The following is a 19,322-nucleotide window of genomic DNA, read 5'->3' as shown; positions in this document are numbered from 1 at the left end:
ATGTCCAATAGTGTAAACTAGGTTCGAAATTTAGTCACAAGCTGCCGAATAGTTCCCTCAGTAGGCCAACCAAACTGCCCATAAATTGGAAGAAGTGCACGATGCACTCTTTTAACCGAGCTTGAATTTTTATAGTAAAATTTAATAATTTGCAAGTTATTAGATCGTAAGTCGATTTATGATTAAATTATATACCAAACTGAATAAGTTTGACAATGACACAAGACACGATTCACTCGTGATCTGTCAAAAACAGTGTTGCCAAAAAGATACTATGAGGGAATGATTATATAATGACCTGAATTGAGAGAAATTTTGAGTTTGTTGTAGACAATAGATAAGTCATAGTTTCAAACAAATTTTTTAAAAACTTGGGACATAGTGAGGGAATGATTTTTAGAGTACTTACTTTTTATACCTCACAAATACAATCCCAAAGTTATTACCAACATTTTTAGCCTTGATAATGTTTTTTCGAAGAAAAAAAACGTCCAAGTCGGTTTATTATAAAAACTGCTGGAATGGTAGTTTCAAGATTTTATGAGAATTACCCACAGGTCAAATTTAACTATCAACACTTGATACCGAAAAAATATTGGTGTAAAAGACTTTATAATTTCATTATACTTGATAGTAAAAGTGACTTACCACGTTGACGAATTCTTGAAACGTAATGGCGTGCGTACTGGACGTTCTGAATTTCTCCAAGAATATTTCCCTTTTACCCGCGCTAACTTTTTGACAGAATTCGGTTTGGGACATTGCATTCAAAAAATCCGACCAAGGAATCTCTCCAAATCCTTCCGGATCGTAGTTGTCAAAAAACTGTCGCCATTGCTATAAAAATTTCAATACATATTTGTATGTATTTGTATGTATGTATCTGAATTGAATTTTGTAAAAAACTGTGTTTACAAAGCGTGGCTAGTAGATATACGAGGATGTATTGATATCTAGTTAGCCTAGACCAGTTCCATGCATAATCCATAGCAACGAACAATAATTTATGTGTGTCAGTGCAAAGTTTGACGTCAAAAAAGTGAACCACAGTTACGCAATAAATTAAAAGAAAAAAGATGTCTACCGAAATTGTATTTAAAAGGGTTAAGAGGTAAGCAGATTTACGAAGATATGCTTAATATCCTTGGAGATCAATGTCTTTCGTATGCGACCGTGAAAAAGTGGACTGCAATCTTCAAAAGAGGTAAATTTTCCATTGAAGATGATGACCGATCGGGAAGGCCAGTTTCTGTGTCAGTCCCCGAAAATATCGATGCAGTACATGACATGATATTATCATACCGTCGAATTGGACTAAAACGGTTATCTGAAACACTTAATATTTCATACGAACACGTACATCATATAGTTCACGTCAATTTGGACATGAAAAAAATTGCTGCAAAATGGATCCCCAAATGTTGACCAAAAGCGTGCAAGGGTAAAAGCATCGCGTTCGATCTGTGCTCGATGTGAAAACGATGTAGACTTTTAATCCTAATTGTTTCTATGGATGAGACTTGGCTACATTTCTACGATCCAGAAACAAAGCAACAATTGATGGAATGCCTATACTCTGGTTCTCTAAGGACAATACTGACCACTCTACAGGAAAAAATTAAAGAGAAAAGACGCGGAAAGCTATCCAAAGGTGTTTTGTTTTTGCAAGACAACGCCCCTGCACACAAATCTCATGTTGACATGCAAAAAATTCGTGATTTAGGGTTTGAATTACTAGAACACCCCTCTTATTCACCAGATTAGGCACCGTCCGACTATGATCTCTTTCCTCAACTGAAAAAAGTTTAAAAGATCGTAAATTTTCTTCCAGCGAGGAGGTAATTAAAGCTGTGTAGGTTTGGTTTGCAGAACAAGAAGAAACATTTTTTCTTGAAAGGTCTAGAGACGTTGCAGGTTCGCTGTAATAAATGGATCCAATTAAGTGGAGAATATGTTGAGTAATAAAATATTTTGACATTGAAATTTTGTTTGGTTCTATAGTAGGCTGAGAATGTTTCAATATATCCTCGTATGACCACTGTATTTTCAAGTTGAAGAAAATATTCGTTATCATTTCTACTGCGATACGGTGAAAACAGACGAGGAACCGACCTCTCAAAAAATTACTAAAGTTCAATATTTCAAATATTATCACGTTGACTGCCAGGGCAAGGTTCAGAAATTCCGTTTAAAATGACAATTTGATTTAATTACATCATATTATTAAAAACTCAATTTCTAGTGCGTGGTTATCACAAGAAGCATAAAAAATGTGTTTTTTTTTCTGAAAAGGTGTTACGAGTTATCTTGTAGTTGGTAGTCTGGAACATAAATCTCGCGAAAGCCAACTACGAGTTAATTCGTACGCAGACACGATTAATTCTAACTTACAGTTTAAACATGTACACCAAAAATAAAACAAAATAGATCTGCTTACGTCTCTTAATAATTCCTTTCTAGTATCTTCTTCATCAACTTCACTTCCTAGATCAGTATGATCAGTATCGTACTGATCCAATTCGGGATTGCAGGGAAGAGAAGCAAGACTTCCTGTGATAGTCGCAATCTGTCCGGGTTCAATTCCTAACAAAAAATTTTACTAATAATGACATATATATCTAAAGTTGCTTTTATAAATTGAGAATGGAATGAACAAGAAATTCCAATTACAAATATTTTATATAATTTCCCCCTCAAGTTCACGACGCGCAGGAAAATGGCGCATGCGACGTGGGGAAATAACCAAGGTAATAAAACATCCACGTAATGGAAGAGGCAGCCCGTGGAAATTCCACCCGGTCTATTCGTAAGCGTTCACGGGCATTAAATATACCTAATCAACGTTACAGCAGATTTGAATTAAAGATAATATAAGATAAGTTTCAACAATACAAAATTCAGCTAAAGTCTATTTATCGAAGAAAAATAATGAAGCGAAACAATGATCAGTGCGTGATCAGTACGTGAATATCCCAGGCGAAACGCGGTATCGCTGCAGAAGCCGTTAGGAGTAGTACAGGAAGATTATATACATTTGTATGTTGCGTAATTTTCTTAACACGTGATAAACTTTCCCTAGGGCCCATATGGGGTGTGGATACAAGGAAAAATAAGATTTATTTCGAATAAAAAGTGCAAAAAATGTTTTTTGTGTGTATTATACAAGTTTGGAGTTAGACAGAAAGCTGCAAGTAAACCAAACACATTCAATGGGGACATTGCAAAAAACTAGGACTGCCCATAGACATTGTTCGAAAGAAGCTAAAGAAATGAAATTACTAGCAAAGGAAACGACAAAGTAATAACAATACTAAAATGGTGCTTTCTACAAAGTATGCTGATGAGATAATAAGCATTGACAGACGATCAGAAATGGTTGTAAAGCCTTAAGCCATGGTCGACTATAACAAAAACAAATCTTTTATAGATCTGTCTGATCAAATGCCAAGCTACAACACTTCTTTGAGAAGGACGTTGAAGAGGCATAGGAAAATTGCTATTGAGCTATTATTTGGTACAGAAATGGTAAATGCCCATAATATTTATAAAAGAATATAGCAATCACTGATTCTCAAATCCTCAAATCAGTATAGGTAGCAAAGAAGTTACTGACGAAAGAAACTACGGCTGTTGCTGATTAAGAGACGCCAAAATCAAAAAAACCCATTGCCTAGTGAAGAAAGAAGGTCCAAGTCACAAGGTAAGGAAAGATTGTGTAGGCTATAGTAAAAAAATCTTGTGTAAGGTAATGTTTCAAGAACCAAAGACGGTTCAACCAAATTGTAAGACATATTTAAATATGGTCCCTTGGGCCGCGGAGAAGGTTCGAAAAAAAATACTTCGTGCGGTCCATAGGACAACTGTGGGCAGTGAGGAAAGTGCAGTTGCGGGCCTATGGACCGCACCGGAATTCAACGTGTTAAACATGTCTGACACGGATACAGCTGATGAAGTTGTTGACATTAGCTATACTCCACACAAGAAAAGAACTAAAAAGCTTCATTTTAACGCTAGCGAATAACAAATAATTGTGAATATTCAAAAAAAGGAAATGCAAGAAAATGATGACAAGAGTGTTGATGACGTTATTTCTAAAATGGCAAATATTGCGGGAGTATCTTCTTCAAGTGTCTACTGAATCGTACAGAGTAAAGAGCTAATCATTCAGTGCCGACCCAAAAAAGTAGCAGAGTGAGCACCTTGCGGAGTCTACGAAGGATATTTCTTTGAACTTGGAAGAGCATTTCAAGATTCTGCCTTATAGCGTCACTAACAAATACTCCTAATAAGAAAAATGTTACTAACATAGGAAGTTGAGAGGGGCTCCATCGTGCATGAACCAATTTGAAGGTGCCCACATCGAACATTTATTAAATTTTTTTCTTTGTTTTTATTTCATTCGAGATAAGTAACACGATGTTCGACGATATGTAGTTCAATTAGAAATGTTTGATTGTGTCTTAATACCTCCTGTAAGTATTTCAACAAATAATGACAATTTATGATAATTTTCTTCAGAATCTCTCTTTATGGCGAACGATTTCCTTGGCATCTACAACGATCTATAAATCTACATATCTCGTAGACCATAAATTTGATCGAGGTTAACAAAAAGTACCTTTTTGTTAAAAAATCGATTGTAAAATCCATTTTTGCTATTTTTAGATTGTACAGGTTGTCCTTGTAAAAGTTACGGATTATTAACCATTGGACATGAGCCCCTAGCCTTCAAATGGTAGTTTAGAATCATTTATTCCATCAAACATGGATATACGTAATCATCCATTAAAAATTCATATTGTTCGAATGTACAATCTAGACAATATACTTAAACATAAGTTCTGATTTCGCAACTTTAAAAGCCTATAACTCAGAAACGAAAATCGTATGAAAAATTTTGTCCTATGTCACGTCATTTACTCACTTTCGAATTTTTGCATCAAGTCCCAGAACACCCTGTAGACCAATAGGATTCGGTTATGGGGGCCAAAAGCCAAATTTCACCTTGAGATGACAGAGAGGTTTCAGTCCAAAGTAAAATTACCGACGCACTGTGATTCAAATCCAACAATAAAATCAGGAAAGATCTCCAAGTGAATTCCTTCCTTCCTGAAGGCTACTTAAACAAACAACCACCCGAACGAGCTACAGTGACTACAGTGAAGAAAAACAAAGATTAAATTTAATTCCGCTATCAAATGTGACACTTAAAGTCACTCCTTGACATTAGGAAACGTCACATTTTTCATAATCTCATATATCAGTTATGAAAAGTAGTTAGGTAAAAAATTTACATAACTTTTTATGTTTCAAAGAAATATTTATTTATTACTGTAAAATCTGACAATTTTTTCATTATTTCAACTGTCAATTAACTAACTAAAATTGAAAACAACATTAAAGACACAATTATTCAAAGTAAGTCCATTTTCTGGGTGAATATTCTCTTAAACTTCTTGTCTATTGTAGACCAGGTACTGAGCAATCTTTGCTAGTAATTTTCCAATGGTATACTTTTTGAGGATGTCAACAGGATTGAAAACAGCAATATTTCCAGCAGTCGCCACAAATTGGCGAATAACATGTGTTTTGCTTTCTGGAATTGTAATTTTAGAAAAGATGGGTTTATAAAATACGTCTCCTTCTCATAGGAACGTCATTTCAGCCTACCTGAAGGCTCCCGCGATCCCTATTATCATTACGACCTAAGGCACATATTTATTTAATAATTAATTATAAACATATCTCAAATTAAGTCGTACTTTTGCAAATATAAATATTTCGTCTTCAGCCTCTTTCATATATATATACTCTCCTTCGACGAAATCTCCGATTTTTTTCCATGGTATCCTGCTGACCGTCTCTTCAGCCAAGACAAAAGCATAGTGTACTTCATGATATAGAAATTTTTGCGCTCGTCAAATCTTTTGAAAAATTAATGTGATTTTTCTAGCTTGCCCTTTCTCAACGTTGCATTAAAACGAAAATATGAACTGTTTATTCGAAACAAACAAGACCAAAACAACAGAAAAAGATTTAAACTTTTGACGAGTTTTATCCCAGCCCTCAATATATCATTCAAATAATAATAAAACGATAATTATTAATAATTAAAAATTTACCTGATTCTTCAGATTGCGCATGGATTAAATTTGTTGTCATTCGTTGGAGAGTATAAGGCGACAAACGGTGAGGCCAAGCTGAATGCGAGAGCATAGTCTACTTTTGATCGGGCAGTATAAACTGAAATAAAAAAAATAATTTTTCTACTACAGTGTATCTAGTACAGTTCTACTACACTTTCGAAAGCGTAAAACTTCACTTTACGCACTAGTGCATAGAGAAACATACTTTAAGCAATAGCGCGTGAAGAAAATTAAGGTCTCCGGAACGTAGTGGCTAGAATACTAGGCTCACATGCATGAGGTCCCAGGTTCAAGTCGCTCTCATTCCTATTTTTATTTTTCTCTCTAATTATTTTAAAATGGCATTTATGCATGTCCAAGTGCACATTTAATATAAGTAATATTAGTCATTAATTTCGTCTGTTGTTTTGTTAATTTGTTCTATTATAAGAAATCAATAAAGGCGTTATAGTTGATTCTACCGAAAAATTAAACTTACTTTATGCACTAAGAAGTGAAGAAACATAATTTACGCTGAAGAAAATTACCATTAAATTGTATTTTGCTAAACTTTTCGGTAGTAGAAAAAATATTATATGCAATTCGTGTGTAAAGGCCTTTTTTCGACTCATGTAAATCGTCGAAAAACGACTACTTTACACACTTGACTCAATAAACTATAAATTTGGCTATTTCAAATATTCACTCATTAAATTACATGAATTAGATTGGAGTTGATGTTTTTACAATTAAAAAATCGGGCGTTTGCGAAGTAAATACGAGAATTATCTGAAACATCTCCGACCTCAGCTTGAAGATTTCAGCTCAATGTATCTGTGTATGCGTTGAAAGATTCTCAAAAATTTCAGCTACAGTAATACCCGACTTACGCTACCTCGTTTTAAGCGAATTTGGAGATGCGCGGTTTTTCATTTTGATTGCCGCGCAGCTTTCTCGCTCCACGCTCTCCGTGTTCAGTTTGCGACAGGTTTACACGTGTTCCGCGCAGTGCGTTTTACTTATAACCTCTAATTATGTCATTTCTTCAAACTCTGGTCCAGATTAAACATACTTTATAAATATTTATATGCAAAGTTGAACCCTGACTTACGCGAATTCGACTTACACGGTAATCGCACGGACCCACCTACTGCGTCCGGGGTATTACTGTATTTTGGACACTTAGTTTCTGTTTGACAATCGTATAATACAACAGTAAAATTATGGGCAGCTGGTCGTATCAGCGTAATTGACGTCGAACGTTCGAAACTGCGACAACCAGCAATATCATCGAAAAAATTAACCACATGGTACTTATCGACCATCAGATTAGTGTTAGGACTAAAAGTACAATCAAATGAGCATTTCTTGTTGATGCGTTAATGCGTAATTGAAACCTGGATCCACCTGAAACGAAATACAGGTGACACAGTGGATTGCGGAAGGCGATCCTGCTCTGAAAAGGGCAAAGACGCTTTCATCGACTGGAAAAGTGATGGCGACCGTTTTTGGAATAATCAATAATGTGTTGTTTCTTTGTTAGGTTTGAAATTTTCCAGATAACCATCTTAATGTTATGTGGCGATCACTCCATGTGCATTTAAAAATACATAATAGGAGGTACATTTCCATTCACGACATTTTTCATCCTCCCACCGGATTCCTCGAATAACTTCCTCAATAAAAAAATAATCCTTCGACCCCTGACTAATCGATGCCTGACCCAGGGAATTCCAAGTTGCCTCCTTTAGAAAATTCCAAGTTACCTTTCTTTTATAACCTTGTTGGTGTCCTTACAGTATGCAATTAACTTAATCCTCTCCGATATACCTAGTAGGAAGTTTCAGGAAATATCTATGTTACATTCCTCTACCTTCCACGCGGTTTAATGGTACCCCTTCCTATTCATTACTTTACGAATCCAGGCGAGACATTTTGGATGCCTAGTCACATCTAGTGGAGCTACGCTGCTCCTAGAAATTAGGCACGAGCGACTTAGTTTAATTTTACGTTTTGTATATATGTTTTGTATAGGGTTTCAACATTTTAATGGCTCAATATGACTATCATAGGTTTTCCACTCGTCGAAGTTGTGCTAAAGTGAGGCGGGAGAAATGTACCACAAAAAGGGTATTTTCGCGGTTTTGCGGCAATATCTCTTAAAGGACTCACAATATCAAAAACATGGTTATTAGAGAAGTTCTAGAACATTAAATTCTGCATTGAACGAGACTGGTTGCACTTTTTTCTGACCACTACTTCCCATACTATTGCACATTAAAGTTCTATTCCACATTTTCAAACATTTTAACTTCAGATTTTCGGTAATATCATCTAAACGAACCCATTTTTCAATAAAGTGATTATCATAAAATTTAAAGAGATATAAATTCTGCGTAGAATGGAACCAAAAGTGAACTTTTTCAACCAAGGTCTCCATACAGTTTCCCTTTTAACTCTTTAAGGCGAACTGGTAAGTAAAGCTACTTAAATATTTTTAAAACCTTTCAGAAAAAAGTATAAGTGGATGTGACACAACGTCTGCACTCTTCAAGCAGGATAAGAAGAAGGTGGTGAAGATTGAAAAAAAAATGAATCTCTTCTCGAAGATATCAAAACTTTCTTTGACATTAAACATGAAGCTATTGCCGAAACTGGCCTTCGATTGTTAACAACACTTTATAGCGACAGGGAAGGAGATACTTTGGATAAAATGGGTTTCGGCTACTTTTCCAAAGCCCTTGTGAAGTCTAAATTCAACTTACCATCCGAAGCAGCTCACCAAGATTACTTGAGAAGATACCTACAAGTACAACTGAGGTTAGGACATCCGATCCTCTTCACTGGGACTGAAAGGCTTTAAGGTTTGGTCTTGTTCCTGTCACCACCTCCAAAGAACCAGTTCCTTAGTCACTTCTCTCTATAATTTCCTGCAAATATAACAAGGGTTGAACAGGTCGTTGTATGTGTCAGGCTATGATTAAGTGCTCGTTAATTTGTGCTAACAGCAAGGGGACCTCCAGGTCTAACTCCCTCCAGCCTAAAGGCATTTCAGAAGACTAAGACTCAATATACGAGGTGACGGACGCTGAAGAGTACATTTAAGACTTTAAGGAGTCGAGTGGTCTAACGACCTTCCATTTTTCTATTTATTTTCCACAATTTTTCTTATTGTAAAATAGAATCATCATTAATTTATAACAAGAATTGTATTGTTTATTAAGCCGTCTCCACCGTTATATCAATTGAATGGATCTCATCGTATTTGATATAAAACTATTTTTTAATATTCGTTGTGCCTAGTATGTAAATTAACACTTATTGAATAACAGCAGTTAAAGAAACTTCCAAAACTGATGATAATTATGATAAAAAATAACCTAAATTTAAATTGACGTTGAACGAAGACGGTTAGTCAAAAAAGTTCACTTTTGATTCCATTCTTCGCTGAATTTATTACGCTTCAACTTCAATAATAACCACTTTATTGATAAATGGATTAGTTTACATAATATTACCAAAAACCTGAAGTAAAAACGAGAATTTTTCAAAAATGTTGAAAACTTTGATGTGCACTTGTATGAGAAGAAGTGCTTAGAAAAATGTGCAACCAGTTTCATCCAATATAGAATTTGATTTTCTAAGGTTTTTATTATAACCATGTATTCGATATTACGAGTCCTTTAAGAGATATTACCGTAAAACCGTAGAAATACCCCTTTTGGTGGTACATTTTACCCTCCCACTACTTCAGTACAACTCCAGTAAGGATGAAACCTAGGATAGTCGTAATGGGGTAGAAATGAAGCCATTAAAACAATAAAACCTTTTGTAGCAATTAATTCCGAATAGAAGTTTAATTCTACTGGACTATAACGTCATACTACACAAGTCGATATGCAACCAGTATTACAAAATCAAATAAGATTTGTTATTAAATTAATATTGCGCCATGCTCTATTATCATTTAGTTGGCACGTTATAAACCTTCTATAAAGACAACAATAAAATCTACATGATGTCGTATTTTCAACTACAGTTTGTCCTATTTTTTTTTTCATAATGATAACGATGATAAGTAATCGGTCATTTAAAGTGTAATATATATGTAAATTATATATTATCTTAAACATCTATTCAGTTGAATATTTCTTGTATGTATTAGAAAAATATCAATATTATTAATAAACGACGAGTTATGTAATTTACCTGATCGATTTAAATTATTATTTCACATTAAAAGACACTAAATTACTAAATCATATCAACACATTCTGATACACATGAAAAATTTCACAGAAAATATAAAAAGTAAACAAGAAAACGATGAAAATAACAAAAACACTGCCGAGGATTCTGTCAAATGTCAACTGACGGAATTTTCATTTCACTGCTTTTCACTTTCCCCCTAAAATTTCAACCCCAAATATCAGTAGAAGCGGGAAGGGATTTTCAGCAGGAAAGGTACATAAATTGGTGTAGAGATGTGCACGACGGAATGGAACGTGTTTACTTACTATATAATTTATTGTGTTTTCGTGAGCAGTTAAATATACGAGGTATTCTCAATTAAATTAATAGAGTCACGTAGAAAAATCGTATATGATTGAATGCAAGAAAGAAGAGCTACGAAGTTAAAAATAGTGAGATACTTGAAAAAAGATAGATATAAAAATAAAAAGTTCACTTGAGTAAATTAGAAACATGTCAGAAAGCGGTGATGAGGAGGGGAAATTAAAAAATAATCCACTGAAGACGTAGGTAAAACTTCAGTATAGCATCCATCTTTGATCCTGATGAAACTACATATTCATAATGTACATTCAATGATAAAAATTATTGACCAAATTTGGTTCGGCGGAAACGACTAAATTCGGAAATATGGAAATTCGAAGTTTTAAACTGAGGAAAGGAGATGATGGGCCCTGATTTCGGAACTAGAAAATGAGTTTTCTTGCTTATGACGACGCGAGCCATCGATAAGCTGCTTCACGGAACACCAAGAGGAGGTAACAGATAACACGGGGTAGGCATTCAAAAGTACAAACCTAACCTAACCTAACCTAACTAAGCCTATTCTAACCTAATCCAACCTAACATCTCAAACTTTATTATTGACCACATTATGCGTCGAAGGTAAATCAAATTCTCACGCACGCACATTGGAGGAGAGAGAGAGAGAGAGAGAGTGATGTAAGGGGGTTAGATGGATAGAGAAAGGGGTAGGTTATTTTTTAGGTTTGGCCCAGATATAAGAATAGTTCCCTTTACAGGGCTGGGAGTGTATATAGTTACTTTAACTGTGCAGTTCAACCACTGCATCAGGAGAGATTAAAAAGAGAAATGCTAGGGGCCAAAAATATCCCAAGGGACTAAAAATCTTATGCCATTATAATAGATTCTATTTCCATCCAATTAAATTACACAGTGTAGTGAAAATAAAGATAGATATGAATTTAATGTCAATTTTCAAAGAAAACTAAAGGAGGTAACAGGAACTTGTAGAAAACACATCATCGACTCGATTAGGGTAAATAACAGAATTATAACTGAGCCAGAGGAACTATGCAATGCCTGGATGGAATACATTCAGAATCTAGTTTACGATAATAGAAGGATAGATGTAAATATTTCTCAACGGGTCCAAGAATAACAGAAGCTGAAGTGGAATTCGCTATTAAAAATTGGAATAAAACGGAAAAGCTCCTGGATGTGATAACGTTAAGCTTGATAAGCCACGCACTAAAGGCTTTTTTGAAGATTATACATAATCGAGTATTTAAAAAGTGCGAAGAGGTTAGTGGTGAAACACAGTTTGGGTTTAAAAACGGGCTAGGTACCAGGAAAACACTATTCTGTATGCAGTTACTAATTCAAATAAGCTATGATCACAGAAAAGATGTTTTCGTTTGCTTTATAAACTACCAAAAAGCGTTTGACTCTATTCAACATGACTTCCTGTTTGACATCCTAAAGGATGTTGATATCGATAGTAAAGACATCAGGATCATACAGAAGCTGTATGCAGATCAAACAGCGGAACTGCGAACTAGCGGCTCTCTTTTAAGGAACACCTTCAGATACTTAGGGGAGTCCGTCAGGGATGCATATTCTCACCCATGCTATTTAACATATACGTAGAACGAATTTTTCAGCTGGTATTGAAAGACCATCGAAAAGATTAAAGTAAATGGAACTCTAATAACTAATATTAGGTATGCCGACGATACTGCGACATTAGCCGACAACGTAGAAGACCCACAAGAGCTAGTCAATTCTATCAACGAAATTGGAACCAAATACGGACAATAAACGAGCATAAAACCAAACTAATGGTCATAAGCAGACAACAACACGGCCAAGCTCAATTACTTGTCAATGGAAATAACATAGAGAGAGTCAATAAATTTAAATTCCTTGGATGTATGTTAAATGAAAAATGGGATTGGCACGAGGAAGTTAAAACTCGGATAGCAATTGCAAAAACAGCTTTAACAAAGTTTAATGCGCCGAAAGTCCCCTTAAGCCTTAGATTGAGGGCGATAAAATATTATATTTGGCCAATCGTTTTGTATGGTGTGGATACGTGGTCCCTGAAAGTGAGATCCTTTAACAGAATAGAAGCAATGGAAATGTGACTGTTGCGCAGACTTCTGCGGATCCCATGAACCGCGCACATGACGAATGAAGAAGTACTGAGGAGGGCAGGTGTGGAAGGAGAACTGGTCGCGGTAATTAAACAACGAAAAGTATCTTATTTGAAACATATCTTGCGAGGACCGAGATATTCAACTCTCAAGCTCATACTTATACAAATATCGACGGAAGGAGAGGACCAGGGCATAAACAATATTCCTGACTACGGAATATAAGAGACTGGTGTGGCATTCAGGGTGCGGCAACAATTTTTCGTCGTGCAGAAGAAGGGTGCCTTCAGATAATAGATTAGAAATTTTGGACAAGAGAACACCTACACCCTGCAAAGTGTATGATACTTGAAGAACAGATAGATGAATTTAATGATGAAGATTTAGATATACAGTGATTCTTCTTAAAAATTTTCAACCAAAAATCTCCTTATTGACAAAAAATCTTCTCTCTTCTGTCGCATTGCCTTGAGAAGTTATTAGAAGTTGTACCATCTGTTTTAAACTACTGTTTTTGATCGTCTCCATTCAAAAATCTTCCTCTATCACATCTGGAATAGTTTTTCATCTTATTTAGAGTTATCTGATTCGTCAGAATATCTCTAAAAGTCCTGTGTACTTCTTCTAATGTAGTGACGTTGTATCTGTTAACAATCAACAAAATGCTAAATGCTTCATACATCAGATGCGCGGATTGTTCTAGATCGTTGCCAGACTTGTTGGGATTAAGGAAACTTACTGCTTTAGTTAATTTGAACGCACAATCCTTGCGAAAAAACAACATAAATATCTTACACTTTTTTGTGGTAGCAGAATCAACCATTGGTATCTTTTTTCGAAAATGTGTATTTTATAAATAGGAGTGATTTAAAGAATTTCGTTTTCTCATCTAATTATTCAAAGCCGAAATCAGGTTTTTGTAAAGGAATGGAGTTAGGGGCCAATCACTTCCAAAATTTTTAAGGAATGGCTCTAGTTCTTCGGACAAGTACTGAAATAAGGATAGTTCAGCCAATGGTATCCAAAGACTTTTCTACGGTTTTAAAACTTTCACATTATGATTTCGAATTCGTGTTTTGTAGAGAAGATATAAATTTTTTCAAGTGCGAATATAGTGATTGAATTTATTGAGAAACAGGTACATTCTCTACCCATCGTACTGAGCAGCCAATAATGGATAAGAGCATTACTCGTCTGGAAGGACTATCTTTGAACAAATTATAACATGTCCTCAAGAATGCAATAATATTCCAACCTGTTTTTGATAACAGTTTTAAACGCGACATTTACAGTAATATTTGAAAATGGGAATGGAGAATCTTCAGTCTCTTCAATTCATCTTCTAGAAGAGGTTTGAAACAGTTTCTTTAAAAAAAGACCTCGCAAACCAGCTTTTAGACCTGAAAACAAATCGACAGCTTGAACCAGATTCCTGCCGCTATCCCAATTTAACGTAGATGACCATTTGATGTTTTTGCGCAGCTTTAGAAATGAATTGTGTAAAAAAACAACATAAGACCCTAAAAACTTCAGGGGAATCCCAAAACCGGTGTCAATAACAAGCGACTTCGGAGCGCGTTAGTTAGACAACTATAGATACGTGAACCCGTAAGAGTGCAGTTACGTGGAATGTTAAACATGTTTCGATTGGTTGATATGATTTTCGAAATCAGTCGGAAGGTTTTATATCAATATCAACTTACTATACCAGGATGGCTCACTTAAAATTACTGACATTACATCTTTTTTCCAGTTTTCAGGGCTCTTGGACACCCTGGTGTTCCTCTGTAGTAGGATTTGCCTGTTAAAATAAACTACATGCAGTGCAGCAATTGGACACTTTGGGAATATTCCGGCAAGCAAGTCTCGCTAGCAGTGCCCTTTTTCGCTCAAATATCACGCTAGAATTGTCCCTTTTCGCTCAAATATCTCGCTAGCAGTGCCCCTTTTCGCTCAAATATCTCGCTAGCAGTGCCCCTCATCGCTCAAATAACCCGCTAGCAGTAACTCTTCTCGCTCAAATATTTCGCTAGCAGTGCCCCTTTTCGCTCAAATATCTCGCTAGCAGTGTCCTTCTCGCTCAAATAACCCGCTAGCAGTAACTCTTCTCGCTCAAATATTTCGCTAGCAGTGCCCCTTTTCGCTCAAATATCTCGCTAGCAGTGTCCTTCTCGCTCAAATAACCCGCTAGCAGTAACTCTTCTCGCTCAAATATCTCGCTAGCAGCGTCCCCTTTCGCTCGAATATCTCGCTAGCAGTTCCCGTTGAAATATCTCGCTAGCAGCGCCCATTTTCGCTCGAATATCTCGCTAACAGTTCCCGTTCTCGTTGAAATATCTCGCTAGCAGTGACTTTTCTCACTCAAATATCTCGCTAGCAGTGACTTTTCTCGCTCAAATATCTCGCTAGCAGTGCACCTTCTCGCTCAATTTACCTTGACTTACCTTAAAGCCCTTTTCACACATAAACGGTTTCCGTATAAATGACAACCGTTTACACGGATGTCGACGTTTCACACGTACACGGTTTTCTTACGGTTTCTTCGCAGGTCGCTGTTAGTAAAAACATAAGCGCATTTTGTTTTATTTTTGTCCGTTAATGCGACCGACTATAATGAAAAGATAAGCAAACTAAGACACAGGTGCTACTGATAGATGACATCCGTGTGAACGGCAACAGTGTACGTGTGAAACGTCGATATCAGTGTAATCAGCTACAATGTACGTCTGAAAAGGGCTTAATCTCGCTACTGGGAATGTATACCATTGGAAAAGTAGGTAAGGTTTATAATAATAAAAACACAATTACGTTTTCTTAATCTTTAACTTTATCAACATTAATATCTATTTTAACAGGAACAAAGGATTGTTCTTCAACTGGTATGGTAGCTGAAGCGATTTCAGTTGGTTCTATTTTCAATGGTAACAAATTACTAATCGGCATGATAATATCTTCTTTATTTAAGAACGTTATACCTTCTTCCTGTAAAATTTTTACACTAATACCTAATTTTGAAGCTATTTGACTTGGCGGATATATAATGTGAATACACTTTTGCACGAAAGGCACTAGATCATCTGAAAAACACATACAAAGTCTAGTAAAAGCATCCCTAGAATTTGCAGAAAAAGCTTGCTGCTCTTGACTATAAAGTTTCTGGAGACCTTTAGCGATAAGGATCATAGAAGTTTGAAGATTGTCTACGACTTCATCGATCAAAGCTATAGGTGGACACAATCTTAACTGATTTAAAGCATTTAAAATGTTATTAAGATATTCTGCTAATGGGTAGAATTCTAATAAATTATCCGGGGGCCTTATACTATCTTCCTTTGAGAGTTTCCAAGGTAGGGAAGGATTCGTTTTATCAATCAAAGTGAATGTTTCAATGCTTCTCATAAAATCTTGATCAGCTTTTATAATATAATTCATAAAATTTTTATGTATGTGCTTGGTGAATATTGGAAGAAGTAACGGTCTGAAATCACATCCCACTTTACTGAAGGAATGACCAAAGTACATACACTGATCAATAATCATTTCCAAAGTAGTTACATCTTTTAACAAAATATCCAGTTTTTGAATAAAAATCGAAATTCTATGTTGTAACCAACTTTTAAATATAATTGTCTGATTAATTGTTTTATTTGTTGATCCTATAAGTGGACTGTGTTCATCATCATTAAATATGGCAGTATATTGAGTTAAAATATTAAACAAATTGATCCTAGTAATTTCTACAGTTTTCGTCAAATGGACCATTGGGTCATCTTTACTTAAATTATTCAGCTGCTGCTCTAACCAACATGTTCTTGCTTGGAGGAATTTAAGCCTGAGTTCGGGTTCTAAAACAAACATATACCAGATAACCTCCACCATGATATACTTCAGAACAAAAGTTTAAGACCACTTCAATTAAAGTATGAAAATTAAATAAAACTGTTATATCAACCAATGAAACACTTTTTGGCAATCAATATACTTGAAAATCGTGTGACAAAACATTAACAGTCCTTGCTAAAAAAGGTTTTAGTAAGCTAAACTGATTTTTCATCAAAAAATCCGTTTTTACATTCTATGACTTTTTTCACAAGTATCGGCATAAGGACAATCAATTTGTTCTCAATAGCATGTGATCTATTGATTTATCCACATTTTTTCTCACAAGGATGCACCATAATTATGGACGTTTGTATCAAGCTTACCCCACAAAATTTTAATAGAATTGAGATCCGAGTTCTGAGAAGGCAAAATCATGTTTATCAACACCACTTGTGCTTATTTCTCTTCCAATATCCTCTGTATAATTTTTAACTATGCTTCAGATCATTGTCCTGGAAAATTAATCAATCTCCAATTAATCACAAACCAATTCCATAGTTAGAAAAGCAACCCTAGACCATAATTAAGCCACCATCATGCTTGATTGTCTTGCATAATCTCTTCTTGGTCGAATGTGAATACTTCTTGGATTCATCCATCCAAAGAACTTGTTGAAAACCTTTTTCAGTCCAATCTCGATAGGCAAGGGTAGTTGTTCACTATTAATTTCCCATGCTTTTCCGCCTTTTTTCTTCACTTTTAACTCTTTCCTTCAAAAGCTGGTGGCATCCAATTCAATATTGATTGTTGTCCCATCTAAGTACCAGCTATTTATATACTTTACCTGAGACAAATACCACTACTTCCTGAGTCTCCATCCGGGAAATAAGGTAACATGTTTGAATAACTTAAGTTAATTCTATACAGAAGTGGAAATATTTATAGTATTTCTATGTTACAAAAAGCACATCAATTTCAATATTGGTATAAGTACGCAAACACATTATTAAATCACTTGTCTACATGTAGTATAGACAATAGAAAGAAATAAAATATAAACAAATATTATTTTTCTCATACCTCTATCCAAAGTACATACTTTCGTCCCTAATAGTTGATATGAAAGTTTAACATTTACTACCTATGAGAAGTACATGTTTGCATTACACTATAAGGCCAAAATTTGAATTTTCTTTTTTAAGTGTCATAATGCCCAAAGCAAAAAGCTGAGGGCATCACAGGTAAAAAATGTTAAATTGTCCTTGCACGAAAGTACATACTTTTGACAGGCTAGGAAAAAAAATTGTATACACAACATGGGCTTTTTGCCATGACATGCAGGGCCAAAAATGAAAACTCTTTCAGTAATGATATGTTAACATATATAAAGAAAATCAGTGGTGTGAATTGTAAATAATACCTGTGAATAATTCCATTCGTCTTAAATGCCCTACAATCTGTAAGCATTTGGGTAATGATATGTCCTGGCGCAGTTGTGACAATAACTGATGGAGCAAAAGAATCCAGGCTTTGTTAACATCATCATTAATATTTTTGAAAATAGCTACATCACAATGCTTAGAATATAATTTTCGTACATAGTTGCACAGTTCCAGAGCATCTTTATATAGTCCATCTCTAATAAATGAGTCCATCAATTGTGGTATCTCAAGTATTTCAAGAATTTGAGCACTTTTCGATAAAGTAATAGAATCTATTCTACGTAAGGAATTTATTTCACTGGATACTTTTCCAAAGTTTTCACATTTTTCTTCAAATATTGGAACTCCCTTAAGAAGATCGTTAACTTTTTCTTCTATTACACTAAATTTAGTAAAAAGATCTTTAGAACATAATGCAGTCTCTATAAATGTTTTATAATTTGTGATTGCAAGTTCTTGAATTTGCTCTTGCAAAATAGAGGCCTCTTGTTTTAGTTTGTCCGGTTCGGAAGTTAAATCTTTGATTTTATAGGATCCTAGTTTCGTCAGATAATCATCGACAAAGTTGTTATATTCTAAAGTCTCTAAAGATTCGTTTGGAAGTAGCTTGGTTAATAACTCATTCTTTGACATTTTAAAAACTAATGTGATACATCCCGTTCGATAAAAATTAAAATTGTCAGTATATAATTTTCAAAAAATAGATATACCAATAAATACCAATGTTTACGAATGATGACGTTGACAATTAACTGACATATCTCTAGTGACAGTTGAAAAATTTAGCATAATTATGTATTATTTCTTCTGTTTAATTTGCATCCGAATATCAAATTAACACGTATCTATCCCAATACTTGATCAGAATATGTAATAGCAAATATTTCGTTATAAAACGCCAACGATAGCGATTGCAGCAGCCTGCAAATAATAGTACGTATTTATTGCACATTTTTAAAAATCAAGTCAAATAGTCATATCATATTGATACACAATTGGGTGCATATGAATGTCTGATACTGATTAATCAGAATTTCGATTGCATACATAAAATCACCACAATCAATCGAATATCATCTCTTTTGAGGACCTCTAATTTGAGAATTGAGTCTATAACATTAAACAATTTTGTTTATATATAGCGCTAGCTTTACATATAAACAAAAATAATATAGACAGCCCTCCATACTTTGGTATATAAAATAAGGAATTTTATTTTTTGAAGTATGAATAGTTACATGAAGAGTTCCATATTTCAAATTACCCAAATATTTTTTGTGGGAATT

At 34.9% G+C, this 19,322-nt stretch overlaps 2 protein-coding genes across 2 annotated transcripts in view; both read right to left on the bottom strand.

The window, feature by feature from the left end:
* Window positions 1-8,935, bottom strand: part of LOC130894364 (protein rhomboid-like) — a 108,305-nt gene extending 99,370 nt beyond the window's left edge. The window contains exons 1-4 of the mRNA XM_057801132.1: window positions 8,891-8,935; window positions 6,123-6,243; window positions 2,438-2,583; window positions 649-837 (exon numbers count right to left, since the gene is read on the bottom strand). Coding sequence (XP_057657115.1) covers window positions 649-837; window positions 2,438-2,583; window positions 6,123-6,216 — 429 coding nt within the window. The 5' untranslated portion in view covers window positions 6,217-6,243; window positions 8,891-8,935. The remainder of the gene's footprint in view (window positions 1-648; window positions 838-2,437; window positions 2,584-6,122; window positions 6,244-8,890) is intronic.
* A 6,646-nt stretch (window positions 8,936-15,581) lies between these two features.
* LOC130894363 (conserved oligomeric Golgi complex subunit 8) lies at window positions 15,582-18,808 on the bottom strand. Its single transcript, XM_057801131.1, has 2 exons — window positions 18,015-18,808; window positions 15,582-16,617 (listed from the first exon to the last, which is right to left on the bottom strand). Exons 1-2 carry the CDS (start codon window positions 18,667-18,669, stop codon window positions 15,587-15,589), a joined length of 1,686 nt encoding a protein of 561 aa, XP_057657114.1. The 5' UTR covers window positions 18,670-18,808; the 3' UTR covers window positions 15,582-15,586.
* Between the last annotated feature and the right edge of the window lie 514 nt (window positions 18,809-19,322).

Source organism: Diorhabda carinulata, chromosome 5, assembly GCF_026250575.1.
Source record: "Diorhabda carinulata isolate Delta chromosome 5, icDioCari1.1, whole genome shotgun sequence".
NCBI lineage: Eukaryota > Metazoa > Arthropoda > Insecta > Coleoptera > Chrysomelidae > Diorhabda > Diorhabda carinulata.
Note: the sequence above shows the minus strand (reverse complement) of the source record. Positions and strands in the feature narration are given on the sequence as shown.

Coding starts and splice junctions, on each gene's coding strand:
- LOC130894363 (XM_057801131.1), bottom strand. CDS start 18,669: ATGTCAAAGAATGAGTTATTAACCAAGCTACTTCCAAACGAATCTTTA. Junction 16,618..18,014: donor ACGAATGGAATTATTCACAG/GTATTATTTACA, acceptor TGTTTGTTTTAG/AACCCGAACTCAGGCTTAAA.